This window comes from Alexandromys fortis, unplaced genomic scaffold, assembly GCF_014885135.2.
Source record: "Alexandromys fortis isolate MF-2015 unplaced genomic scaffold, M_Fortis_MF-2015_v1.1 scaffold_71, whole genome shotgun sequence".
Taxonomy (NCBI): domain Eukaryota; kingdom Metazoa; phylum Chordata; class Mammalia; order Rodentia; family Cricetidae; genus Alexandromys; species Alexandromys fortis.
In genome coordinates, this window is record NW_026067954.1 from 1,844,252 (window position 1) to 1,858,453 (window position 14,202).

A 14,202-nucleotide genomic window follows, 5' to 3' on the forward strand; every position below is an offset into this window, starting at 1 on the left:
AGAGAGAGAGAAAGGGAGAGAGAGAAAGAGAGAGAACAGAAGTAGCAACCAACAACAAAGGCTCCAAATCCCTGTGTGTGTGNTGGTAGCTCAGTACCACCCGGGAGTTGACTAGAAATACAGATTACTAGGCTACCTGCCTGCTCCATTGCACAAAATCAGGAACTCTGAGGACTGGTCCTGGAATGTGTGTGTTCTAATAAGTTCCCCCAGGCAGTTCTGATGTATGCTCACGCGTGAGAACTGCTGAACAATGTGAAATCCTGGGTGTGTGTGTGTGGGGGGGCATGTATGTGTGGTATATGTGTGGTGTGTGGTGTATGTGTGGTATGTGTGTGTGGTGTGTGTGGTGTGTGTGTGTAGTGTGTGTGGTATGTGTGGTGTGTGTGTGGTGTGTATGTGGTGTGTGTGTAGTGTGTGTGGTATGTGTGGTGTGTGTGTGGTGTGTGTGTGTGTATGTGGGTGGGTGGGTGTGTGGTGTGCGCACGTGTGCGCGCATGCACGCCTGCCTGCCCGTGGAGGTCAGAAGTTGACATTAGGGGTCTTCAGTTGTTTGCTACCTATTTTTTGAGACAGGGCTTTTCATTGAACCTGGAACTCACAATTTGGTTAAATTGGATGGCTAGCTAGCCCCAGGGAATCCTCTTCTTTCTGCCTCCCGAATCCTGGGATGACAAGAGTGTTCTGCCATGCCTGGCTTTTCTGTGGGTGCTGGTATAACTAGAGGTTTATCTCCTGCCTGTCAGGTCCTGAATAACTACTCTGAGGCTTAATATTAATTATAAACTACTTGGTTTATTAGCTCGGGCTTATTATTAACTAGCTCTTACAAATTAAGTTAACCCATGTCTATTAGTTTATATTTTAACATGAGATTCGTGGCTTGTTACCTCACATCTTGCTTTCCCAGTAGCTGCTGGTGGCAGCCCGAGTCTGCCTTCTTTTTCCATTTATCTTTTTTTTTTTTTTTTTTTGATTTCCTGCCTGGCTCTATTCTGCCTGGCTATTGGCCAAGTCAGTGTCTTTATTAACCAATGGTGATAAAACATATTCACAGCATACAGCAAGACACCCACATCATGCCAGATTCAAACGCGGCTCCACATCTTGTACAGCAAGCTCTTTCCTGATGGGGCCATCTCCTTATCTCCATTTTTCTATGTTTAACTTTAGTTCCCACTGTAGGGACACAGGGAGATCTGTTGACCAGTGATAAAGGAGATATGGGGCACAGGGGATAGGGAGTGAGGAGGCGTTTTTTGAGAACTGCATGAATGAGTGCTGCGTGTCTGTCTCCCCATCCCTCTCACCCCCTAACTCCTCTTGTGTTGTGGCCCCCACTGTCCCTCCAAAATCCATGCTCTCTTCTTTACTTATTATTGTTGCATGTATATACAATATGTACACACACGTACAACCTACTGAGTCCACTTAGTATTGCTCACGGACATGCATCCAGGGCTGACACGTATGTTTGTGTTTTGGAAATGGATTGGACAATCCAATAGTAGCGAGTCCCTGATGGAAATAGCTTCTTTCTGATCAGAAGTATTGGCCACTGAAGCAATTACTTACATTGTTCTATTATTAAATAAGATCCAGGAGTCAGATATTGGGGTAAATACCTCATAGATCCAAAGAGCAATGGAGGAATGACCAGCTGATCCTGACTCTGCACGCTTTCCCAAATTCAAAAGGATTACGCATCTTTTTAAAGCCCTCCCAGCTACTTCCTATATCCCCATATCTCTCTTCTCCAAAATCTCCATGGCTAATTCTGGTCAGCCAATTGGCTCTATTCTCTGATTCAAGATAAACTTTATTGGCAGTCTCAGAGTGTCAGTGTGAACAAATACCCCACAACAGGTTACTGTGGTAGTTTGAATGTAATTGGTCCCCTATTCTCATGGGGAGTGGTACTATTAAGAGGTATGGCTTTGTTGGAGGAAGTGTGTCACTGCAGGGGTGGGCTTTGAGGTTTCCTATGTACAGGATACTGCCCAGTATCTCAGTAAACTTCCTGTTGCCTGTAAGATGGAGGACTCTCAGCTCCTCCAGCCTGCATGCTGCCATGCTCCCTGCCTTGATGATAATGGACTGAACCTCTGAAGCTGTAAGCTGCTTCCTCAGTGAAATGTCTTCCTTCATGGTATCCCTTGAAAGCCATAGAAACCGTAATTAAGACAGGCACCGATTGGTAACTAGATGTGTTTTCATGACTTCCTGTCGCCTTCTGACCAAGAAAGCATGCTCAAAAACAAAAGACAGGGAAAACAAATCTCCACCTCCCTCTATGTTCAACCCAATCAGCTGGCCCAATGTGTTGCTGCTTAAGAGGGCTGGGATCTGTTGGGTGGGAATGTGATTGGCACTGTGAGTCATAACAGTGATTTTCTTTATATTTTTCCTTTCCTTTTAGCTTCATGGAACAGACACAGAGAGTCCTGAGCTGGCTCCCTCCCGTCCCTGCTTCCCAGCCCAGGAAGAGAAGGACATTGGTGCGATCTTTCTTTTCCAAGGTCAGACACCAGTGTCCTTCCCACCACGATGTCGCCACGGTGTAAGATGTGCACCTGCTTGCTCTGTGCTAGAACTGCTATGCCTGGGCTCCTTCTGGGGGCCGTGCAATGACTTCCTTCAACAGGGATAGAGGGTGCTTATGAGAAGTTGAAATGAGAAGGATTCAGCTTGCTGCTAACTCAAAAGTTTAAAAGAAAAAAAGGAGGCTGTAATAAATACTCAGAAATAGCGATGCTGGAAAGTTACAAGGTCTTCTACACAGTGCTGAGCAAGCAGCCTGATCTGGACCTGGACCTGCATCCATTCCTGCTTCCTTCCAGAGGATGGGGCTAGCTTTGTCTTTGGCATTCTCTCTTCTCTCTCCTCTCCCCCTCTCCCCTCTCCCCTCTCCCCTCTCCCCTCTCCGCTCGCTCTCTCTCTCTCTCTCTCTCTCTCTCTCTCTCTCTCTCTCTCTCTCTCCATCCCGGTATAAATGCAGGGACTTTCATGTCATGGTGCACATGTGGAGGTCAGAGGGTAATCTTGGATGTCTGTCCCCACCTTCCACCTCTTTTGAGACCAGGCTTACCACACAGCAGTCATCTCACACACCTTGGGATTCTCCTTCTCCCATCTTGCCATAGGAAATTTGGATTATAGACAGGCGCCATTGTGCCTGGCTCTACCTGGGGCTCAATCTCAGGTCTTTATGGTGGCATGGGAAGTGTCTTACTCATCATCTCCCTGGTCCCTAATTGGGAGCTTTCATTGTCTGGGGCCTGATTCTAATGTGGGCTGCCTAGTTCTGTGCCCTGAGGAACACTAGTGCCTTCTTGTCATTGGTGCTCATCTGTTCTCTAGGGGGCAGCTCATCTGATCATGAGAAAGGTAGCCTATATCTTGGTCTATCTTCTATTTTATCTATATCTTATCTCTTGTCTTACAGTTACTTCGTGTTTAGTTTTAGAAGTATAGAATTTTGTGTAGAAGCACAGTGCTTCCCCATTGTGGTGTTTTTGCTTTTTCTGCTTCATCTAGGGAATTCAGATGTTGGGATAACCTCCAAATGTCCTGAGATGCTTACATATGTGTAATTGATATTTGTTGAGATGTTGCCAATTGAGTCACCTGCTAGTGAGGGGTTGGGGACAGTGACTATTGAGAAAGGTCTCTCAGGATTTATCATATTGCTGGATGGAGAGGCAGGGATATCAGCCCGACTGCAGAAGAATCAAGACAGAATTGGAAGAGAAGAATTGGAGAAAGCAGGTATCATACAAACATGTCGTTCATTTTGTTTAGTTAAAAGGACAGCAGAAGGATGAGAGGGACTTGGAGGAGGAAGAGGGTCAGAGAACTTTTCAGAGAGGAGAAATAACATAGCAAGGGACCTGTGTCTCAATGACAGTCTCCTTTCCTCTTAGCCTCGGTCACACAGTTTACTACTGTATGTCTCCCCAGTCACACACACACACACACACACACACACACACAGAGAGAGAGGGGGGGGCACACGTGTTTACTTATCTTTAGTTTAGAAGAAAAGAAACTTGAATAGGCAAAATAGCATTTTCTTTAGAGAGAGATGTTTGGAGCTGAGTTCAGAGTATGAGTCTGAGCCCTTTTGGATTGATTCATATTCTCTCTCTCTCTCTCTCTCTCTCTCTCTCTCTCTCTCTCTGTGTGTGTGTGTGTGTGTGTGTGTGTGTGTAGCATGCTAGATGTCTCAACTTCAGGTGTCTTCTTCATTGCGCTCCACTCACACTAGACTGGAGCTCACCGGTTTGGCTAGGCTGCCTGGCCAGAGAACTTCCGAGTTCTTTGTCTGTTTTTCCCAGTGCTGAGATTCTAGGCATGCACTGCTACACCCAGCGTCTTATGAGGGTGCTCTGATCCTCATGTGTGTCGAGCAAGCACTTTACCGACTGGACCATCTTCCCAGCCTCTGAATTAACACACTTTTGACCCACCACCCAGGTCTCTTGGAAACTGAGGTTGCGGAAGCAGGAACCTTTGAAGAATGTGTTTTTCATCTTGGCAGAAAGAGCCCGGGATCCTAATGCTAAAAAGCGCCATCTGGCAATGAGAGGCCTGGGCATGTTGGCCAGTGAAGCCCCTGACAAGGTAGGGGAGGTGGAGTTGAGACAGCCTTCCTAAGACTCTGAGCCCTCAAGGCATGGAGTCCCCACAGCTGGGGCAGGTACCCATAGATTGGTAACACTGTAACAACTCACACAGACCTAGCAGTAAACAGTGCTACCTGTTTTGGGGGCCTGAGTATGAGCTGGATCCATAGCTCAGGATCTTGCAAACCACTGTTGGCTAGACTGTGGCTTCAAGAAGCTCAGGGTGCTTTTCCAAGAATGGCTTTTTGCAGAACTGGTTCTTCCAATGGTAGAACTGAGGTTTCTCTTCCCTTGCTGGCTGTCTGCTGGGGGCCACCCCCCTTTACCCAGGATCCACACTCCCAAAACATGCTAACCTCTCTCTTCAAGGCGTCTCTTGCTCCTGTCTACTCTATGGGAGTCTTGCATAATGTAGCTTAGCAACCAGGAGAGACATCTGGTTACTTTTGTCACTTCAGGCTAGAGGCAAGCCACTAGTTCTTTTTACACAGGAGGACAGATTACGTAAGGGTGTGACTCACTCAAGGTTGTCTCAAGCTGGCACACCTCAGTTCTGTCAGCCTTGGGAAATGAGCTACGGGACTGACTGGCACAGGTTCATGCTGTTCTCCTTGAGAGTCTGAATGATTGTCTCAGATTGTTTAGTAAGAACCACTCTCATACCCTGTCCATAGCACCTGTCCACAGGGATACCATTTTATGTCCTCTCCATTACAAAGACACCAGCTCTCTGAAGGGCCCTAGAATACTCTTGTCCACCCTCTCTGCTCTTGAAGTACTACACTAGCTCCATGACCCAGAGACCTTATTCCTGTTTGTCCTCTCTGTTCTTCGAAGAGCTAGGAGGGCTCTTGGGCTGGATTACTAGAAACATTTGTATTTGGACAAGAGTTAGTAGCAGATTCATAAGAAAGTGTGAGCGTGTAGCATATGTACATACACACATGTGGACGGCATGAACACAGAGAGAACTGCTTGTGAGGAAGGAGGGGAGCAGCAAGAAGAGTGGTGGAAGGGAGTGTTACAAGGAGCGGGGCCACATGTTTATCCCTGCTGCCCAGCTAGCTTAGCCCCCGAAATAACCACACAGAAACTGTATTAATTTAAACACTGCCTAGCCCATTAGCTCTAACTTCTTATTGGCTAATTCTTACATCTTAATTTAACCCATCTCCATTAATCTGTGTATCACCACGTGACTGTGGCTTACTGGCAAGATTCTAACCAGTGTCCGTCTCAGGCAGAAAATCCATGGTGTCTCTCACTCTGCCCTTCTTCCCAGCATCCAGTTCTGTCTTCTCTGCCTTCCTAAGTTCTGCCCTATCAGGCCCAAAGCAGTTTCTTTATTCATTAACCAATGACAACAACACATAAACAGACGAACCTCCTACACCAAGGGAGGACGGGGAGGGTAGTGGGGGATGAACATGAGCAAACATGACTGAACAATGATATATATGTTAAAAAGTCATAATGAAACCCTGTATTCCTTTTTACCTTAACAAAAAATATTAATTTAAAGAAGAAGGGAAAGATAGCCAGGGCCTCTCAGTCCCAACTTGGGGCTACTGGAAGATTAGGGATAGAGATGCTCTTTAATTTAAATAGTGTGTGTGTGTGTGTGTGTGTGTGTGTGTGTGTGTGTGAGAGAGAGAGAGAGAGAGAGAGAGAGAAGAGGAGGAGAGGAGAGGAGAGGAGAGGAGAGGAGAGGAGAGGAGAGGAGAGGAGAGGAGAGAGAGAGAGAGAGAGAGATCTGTAGCAAGCCTGTGAGTCCTGGGGCTCGAACTTAAGGCCTCCTTAAGTTCCTTGCACAGCGACCTAGTGCTCTCTTGGGCTCCCGGAGTGCTGGGTTCTGTGCCAGCCGGGCTATCTGGCCTGCTGGCCTGCTGCACCTGTTCAGCGTGTTGTGATCATAGGTGACACGCTGGCTCTCGGGCATTTGTTGGATCGCTAGGCGCGAGTACTTTAGTGGCCTGGGCAGTTCCCAGTATTTTTAAGGGGGTGGTTTAAATTTCTCGGTACTTACGGCAGTGTGGGGTTTTCTAGGGCAAAGGCTATGCCAGTGCAAGGACTGGGAGTTATTAACAATGATCATCAATCAAGGAAGGCAGGCGAGCAGAAGGGAGAGAAGGGGGACAAGACGCAGCAGAGAGCACTTCCTGTTTAATTTGCAGAACTCTGTCTGCAGGAGCCGGGGCCGTTAGAGACTCCAGGGTCCCTGTGCATGCTTGGAACTGAGGGTGAAGCCCAAGTACCTTTCTGTGGCCTGCATTTCACTCCAGATCGGAAGCAGCGCCATCACTTTCTTACTAAAGCACACGCATACAGGGCATTGGGGGAGGTGACAGAGGTCAGGTGGGCTGGGGGTGTGAAGACTAGCCACGGTTAGATACTTGCCTGGCTGGTATTGACAAGACTCCATCTTGGGCCTACTTCCCCCCCCCCCCCCCATGGTGCCTTCTTTCTGGTCAGTCTGGATGCAGGTGGCCTGCCTTTACCGTGGATTTTCTGAGCCGCTGTTCTTTGCCTCTCATGGTTCTTAATCAGCAACTTCTATGGCACTTTCCTTGGTGATTGGCAGGGACGCCATATAGCCCACCTTCTGTCCTCTCCTGGTGGGCTCTCGGGGCAGAGTGGGCATTGCCTTCACCTGCTGAACAGCCTGGTATAAAATAGGACCGAATAAGCCCTTGATGGACGAATGGGAAGTCAACAGGGGCTCTGCCACCAAGCTCCACCCCAGTCCCTTCCCTCTTTTCAGGAATGACAAGGCTTGGTCTAGCGTTTCCTGAAGTAAGACGAGAAGCAGAAAGCTCAAGTCCCTCCTTTTAGATGCATTTCTGACTGGACATTGCACACGCAGACAGGAAGCCGTCCTGTCAACACTGAACGGAAGAGAAGCCATTTTGACAGGTCGTTTGTCTAAATGGAAAATAAACTGCCTATCGATCTGATTTGCCTTTCTCATGAGGGACGCAGGGGAAATAAATGACTTTTGGTGGCTTGTTTTTCTAGTTGGTGTCAGCCCCTGTGTATCCCTGACAAAACAAAAATGTCAATGGAGAACGGAAAGAGAGCTCTCAAATAATCAAATTAAATCATTCTCGTGTGCTGTTTCTTAAGGACGGCACGTTATCTGAATATCAATATGGGACAATCAAGTTACTAGACAGATTTTTCTAATTCCCAGAATCGTACAGTGGTGTAAGGCTCAGGGAGAGGAGTCTTGGGTTGTCTTGGACATTGCGTCTTGATAAACAGTCTTTACAAGTTGGCGCACCCTGTGTTGTGGACACGTGGAGTCCTAGTCCCACCCATGTCCTGTGACCACAGTGTACGGGGGCCAGGGTCAGACCACTGCTGGCTTTCTCGGGGCTTCCAGTGGCCACTGCTAGTTTCAGCTTCGATTTCCCTGGTGGCTTTGAGCAGACAACGAAGCAATGGCAAGAGAGAGGACATATAAACTATACTCTATCAAATGTCTTTAATTTGGATACAGGGTAACAGCAGAAAGAAGGGATTCTTAACAGGGTACCAGCTGGGGCTGGAGGCATGGCTCAGTGGCAGAAGGCTTGCTAACCATAGGCGAGGATACTGTTCCTCTGTGTCTGGGTGTGCAGGGGTGGAGACTTCTTTTCTGGTATGCAATATGTGGTCACAGTGCACACAGCCCAGGCTTCCCTTCACTGCGTTCCTCTGCCCCTGATATAATCCTGTCCAGTACTAAATGGCCAGCATCCGGTCGATGCCTTTAAAAAATCTATTCCTACTCTCGCAGATGTCTCTGAACAGATTAAAGCTAATTTGGAAGACCTGAACTTACAAATCCACAGGATTTCTGATTTCTTGTAGACATACCTTGATTCCTGTGACTGCCTCCTAGGTTCAGGTGGGTGCGGGAGGAGGAGGCACCACTCTGCACCCCAGAGGTACCCCTCCCCCTGTGCCATCCACTCGACCCGTCCCTCCACACCCACTGTGATATTTCTATCCTTGCCCTATTGAAATTGCACCTCAAAGGTCAACTGTGGTATTCTCAAAGTCCAGTCCAGAGAGGGTTTTGTTTTATCTCCATTTTTCTTTACTCGGGACCATCGATTTTCCTTTCTCCCCCTCTGATGTGTTTATGTGGTTTATATTTATCCCCCTATCATCACCTAACTGGAATTTTTAAGCTGGTCCTTGGCATAGCAGCATCCCTGATGGGAATCCAAGCCCTAGGATGGGCATGCCTGTAGTGGGGTTCTCACTCTGCCACCAACTGTATAAAAATGAGGAGAACAGGAGGTATTGTTCCCTTGGCTTGGTGTCAAAATTAAATAGAACAATCGAAGTAATATTTACTTTAAGGCTTAGCATGAGGAAGTATCCATGAACGTTACCTGTTAGCAAAACAGGCCCTCAAATCTGTGTAAACAACCACCTCCCTCTTACCCCTGCCCCTTTAAGGCCATTTTGCACTCCTCATCCTACACAGGGCCAGTCAATAAATATTTGCATCAATTAGAATCATGCACATGGTGGCAGAGTTCAGGGAAGGAGAAGCGATAACGTGGGAGGCTCCAGAAGGCTGCAGGAGCGGTAGAAGCCTCGTTGTTCAGTTTTTAACTAATAAATGATTTAAGTTGTTGAGTGTTTGAATCGCTCCTTTCCGGACATATGGCGTTTATTGAGCAAGAGGTGGCATTAGCAGTTAAAATACTTGTTAGTGCGACAGTCAGTTACAAGTCTGCAAGATTAAATTCTGCTCTAACTGTGGGGAGAGGCGACCAGAGCCCTGGAAGCCTTGACTGAAAGAACGGCGCCATCTACTGGCGATATGGAGAAATGACCCCGGGCCGTGCGGGTCTTGGTTGGGGGTAAAAGTCCTCAGAATTGCCATTCTTTCTGCAGAAACTGTGGGCGGGACTGGACAGGAGGAATTAAAAAGGGCGGGCAAGCCGCACGTAAGAGATGCTTCTGTAATGTAGAGGCGGAAAGAGCACAGCACCTTGGGCGAGCGACAACCTTGTGGGTGGCATCATTGGAGAGCAGTCCCCTCCGTGTCTTGTCCGCCGCCCCCCACGCCCAAGCCTCACCACCTCGTACTCACGGATCCCCTCTCCTATTGGTTTCACTTTCCTATTCTCTGCTGGCTCCAAATTCCAAGACGACCCTTCTTCACCTTCTGGTTCCTCTTTTTGTATGGAAGGGAACTAGGACTGGGAAAATCGCGCTGAGTCACCACATTTGGCGGCCAGTCCAGAACAGCTGGAACAGAGTGCCTCCTGAGGGGCCACAGGCCAGCCTCCACCCCTACAACGGCAAGTCCGCACGTGACAGCCACCCCAGGAGCCAGGTAAGGTGACTGCAGATGTCTCAACCCTCCCTGAGCAGACGTGCAGGCGCCCTGGTTCCCACATCATCCTGGAATGTGCTCTGGCCACTGGCGTTGGAGGGAATTGAATCCCAAGAATGTTGCTACTAGTGATGTTTCCTTTGGAAGATGGAAATGGATCATAACACACCTGAAAGCCATTTATTATGTTTTTCTATTAAAAGACTATGCAAATCGGTCAGTAGCTGGGTTATAGAGCCTTGTAGCTCTTGTAGCTATAAAACTTTAGCAGAGTTTTAGTGTAGGAAAGCCTGAGGGAAAATATGGATGCTTCAGACGGAAGTGTCTGCACCCTTGGTCAGCTCACAGGGAGTTGGTTGTCTAGTTTTGAGGTTCTGAGGGTGACTACATACAGACTGAGCCCGCAGAGGTGCTGCACAGCCTTGGCCCCCACATTCTGAGTGAGACTGGGACAGAAGGGTTGCGAGTTCAAGGACAGTCAGGAAGTTAAAAAGCTAAAAAAAAAAAAAGAATTATTTTTTGTTTGTTCTTTTGAGAAAAAAGGAGTAGGGGTTTCAGAATTTTGAATTCAATTGCTGGTTGAGTTTGGATGAGCTATTTTGTCATATCCTAAGCCCCAGGGTTTTACTTTTTTTCTCTAAAAGGAAGAAAACGAAGCCTGCTGTCAATAAAATGTGGAAATTAAATGAAATACAGTAAGAATTCTTTTATCTGAGCTGATGGGGCTGGATTTAGTTAATAAAGAAGTTGGTTAGAGACTCATGAAAGCTAACGCCGCCAATATGTCCCCTGAAGTACAAGCTTCCTACTAATTCAAGGTGTGGCCTTTTAATATTGACCTACTAGCTGACTTTTGGAGTTGTTTTCTTATGCGGACCACACGTGTCATGCCATGCAATTCTTAGCTCTGATTTGTTTTACTCTAGCAAGAACTTAAACTTTCTAAGTTACCCGCAACATCATTTCAATTCAAAAAGTCACGCCAGAAGGCATGATTTTCCTCAAACTTTGTCTGTCTGTACACAGCGATATTTTAACCACTTCCCATCGTGAAGTTGTCCTAGATCATCTAACCCGGCTTTCAGGGAGCGATTTCCTCTCCTTATATACTCGACTGCTTTGAGGTGTTTGATCCCTTGCACGTCAATAAATAATTAAGCAAACGAATTCATTTCACGGTTGCAGTAACAGGTGCAGCTGTGAACTGCTTCTTGGAAAGCACGCTCCCCCCATGGAGCAGCAGCAGTGAGCAGTGTCATCCCTGCAGTGGGTGACAAAGTTCACATAGGGCCCAGAGAATCACAGTTAACCTTCAGCCCGTGTCAAAACAGATGGATTTAGGACTTCCCCGCACTTAAAGTGCTTGACCTAATGCCTCGCCAACAGAAGCGCCTCTCCTACCGTCTGCAGCTATCTATATCCTGTATAGCTAATGAGTTCAGAGTTCGAAATCTAGCAGTTTTCCCTATCATTTTATAGACGAGGAAAAAAATACAACTGTAAACTGGGTCTTAAAATGCCTCGTGGCTTCAGTACGCGGACAGGTGTTCATCATGAAGCTAATGCTTGCCTCTCAGGGAGTTATGCTGGTGAAGGTGTTAGAACAGTGCTGGGAAGGTTTCTAGTTCCCCATCCTTGGCTTTTCTGTATGGCTAGACAGAACCATGGTGTTGATGGCCCCTTGGGGGTAGCGAAAACCTTGACCCTGGGTGTGGGCACACACCGGGGACACATCCGGAGGTGGTGGGCTGCATTAAGCCATGCTTAAAAGGGATAAAACAAGTGTCAGCCAGACTCTTGTCTTCAGCTTGAGGTGTCCGGACCTCCTCCTCCTCGGACCCCTAGCCCAGGTCTCACTAAGCTCAATGGTAGAGCCTACCTCTAGTCGGCAATGGCTGTTAAGAGCCTACGGGAAGAGCAAAGTAACCAGGACTCTGTCCTGCATTCATTGGCAGTTTGTTTACTGTGTTCCTTTCAGACAGCTTGTGTTGTCTCAGGTGGAGATAACTCTTGGGTTTTGATTGGGTGGGGTGTAAAGGTCACAGCTCCTGGAAGGAAGCCACTGGTACTGAGGGTGCTGCTGACACCAGGGCTTGTGCAATGCCTTTAACTCTGAGTTTGCTTTGCTTACTTATCTGCCTTTAGTTTTTGAGGCAACGGATTATTCTAGAGCCTAGACCTCTCTGGGACTCGTGGCCTTTCCGCTTTTGCCATCTGAAAGCTTCGAGGGTAAGTGTGCACCACCGTACCCTGTTTGCTTCTTCTTCTTATTTGTTCTTATTTCATTTGTTTTGAGACAGAGTCTCTCTGTGTAGCCTGGGATGGTGCCCTGGAGCTCACTATGTAGTCTAGCCTGGCCTTGAACTTGCCCTCCTCCTGCCTCTGTCTCTTGAGGGCTGGGATTACAGATGTCGTTTTGCTTTTAAAGGAAATTTTAATAATGGCATTCTGCCTGGACAGGGTAACTCATACCATTAATCCCAGTACCAAGAAGAATGAGGTAGGGGGATCTCAAGTTTGAAGCTAGCTTGTACTACTTAGCTAGCTGAAGGCCAGCCTGAGCTATATCTTGAGACTTGCTTTTTAAAAACAGAGGGTTGGGGCTATAGGCCAGTGGTAGAATTCGTGTCCAGCATGTACAAACCCCTGCACTTGGTCTCCAGTATTGGGAGGGGAGAAAAAGGCATCCTAGATTCTAAGATCACTGCATGCTAAGATCATGCTTTTTTACTGGGCTACACCCTCAAGCCCCGGACTGATTTTAATTTTATCTTCATAATTATCTTAGTTCATGTCTTTTGCTAATACCAAAGCACCAGAGACGGGATAAGTAATAGATTTGGGCTCTCCATTCTGGTTTACAATTAAAGGACCCCATCAGTGGATCATTTTCTTACTGACAGGGTCCTGAAGCTTTGCAGAAACATCCCCGGTGAGAGATCAGCTCCACAAAATGGATTCTACAGCAGACTCACCATTGTGATAAGATTAACCCATTGGTCCTTTGATCACATGAATGGTTTGCTAGTGAGGGCAAAGGCTGAATCGGCTCATAGTGAGCGTTAAATTTCAGTGTGAGTCTGGAGTGGCTAAACCATGTTCAGACCATAGCAACTGTGACCTTCAGTGTGCAACACATGCTGCGATTCTTTACTTTCCTCAAGGATCAACTTTCCCCACGCTCAGAACATGACCCAAGCCCTTCTGCAACTTCTGGGGTCTCTCCTGAGGTATGGCCTCCATTCCAGGGAGCATGCCAGTCTTGGAGTTGTTAGTTCAGAGATTCATGTACACTAGTGTTTGTTTAGTGATACCAAGAGTCTCGGACAGAAAATAGGACACTCAGACCCTTGGCTGCTTGAGATGCTGGCCCAGCAATTCTGAAGTGGGCCTTGGGTCTGGCAAGCCCCAGAAATGCTGGTGTGGAAGGCTCCCCTATCAGTGTGGAAACCACTTTTAAGCTTGAATTCAAGATCAAGACACACTCTGGATGGCGGTCTGCCTGCTGACAGGAGATTGTAGCTCTGGTCTCATGAGGGGAAACCGAATACAGGAGAGGGTTTGCTAGAACAAGGGGCAAGCTAGGGCAGCACCTGTGAGTGCCTCTCTATGAACAGGTGCTGTGTCTTCCAGGAGCGGTCACACAACTTTCCTTCACTTTGCCCTGCTGGGGAACATTCCATGACTTTGAATTCTAGTCCTGCCTGTTAGGACCAGGGCTGCTGCTTGGTTTCTGAAGCTGGGGGAGGCCACCTTAGCTGGCTAGCGTCCTCTGTGTCCCAGTTGCTCTTGCAAAAAGAAGTTGTGCATAAGAAACAAGGAATAGCTTGTTTTCTTGCGCAGTGGAGAGAAGCCCAGTTATGCTTTATTTTGCCATGGGACACAGATGCCAACTACTCCACAATGAGGCTCATGGTCTCCTCACTGCACAGGCCCCAGCCTATCAGATTAGTGCTTTTTCAAGTTACCAGTAACCTGTCTTTGTCAGGAATCTGTTGACACTGACCCAGAGTGTCCTACCCAAGGAGAAACAGGGTCTAGTCAAACATAAAATTGCCTGGAGAAAACCCCACGGACAACCACACATTTCTTTTGTTGTTTTCTGCTTTGACTCAGTATGGGTCTGCAAGTCCTACATTCTGGAGGGACAGCCTTTCAATGCTGTGATTTCTTTCTTGCAGGATGGTGGTTGTAGAGTGTGCGTCCCCCCCCCCCCCCCCCCCCCCCCCGCCGGGGGAG

At 47.6% G+C, this 14,202-nt stretch overlaps 1 protein-coding gene across 11 annotated transcripts in view; it reads left to right on the forward strand.

Moving 5' to 3' along the window:
• The first annotated feature begins 2,381 nt into the window (after nt 1–2,381).
• Nucleotides 2,382–14,202, forward strand: part of Mro (maestro) — a 21,308-nt gene continuing 9,487 nt past the window's right edge. For 3 of the 11 annotated variants that reach the window (XM_050151733.1, XM_050151734.1, XM_050151735.1), the window contains exons 1-2: nt 12,061–12,192; nt 12,867–13,193. In XM_050151733.1, coding sequence (XP_050007690.1) covers nt 13,153–13,193 — 41 coding nt within the window. In that variant the 5' untranslated portion in view covers nt 12,061–12,192; nt 12,867–13,152. Of the gene's footprint in view, nt 2,520–4,476; nt 4,624–9,813; nt 9,964–12,053; nt 12,193–12,866; nt 13,194–14,202 lie in introns of those variants that run through there. The other 8 variants (XM_050151727.1, XM_050151732.1, XM_050151728.1 and 5 more) reach the window with 7 other exon arrangements.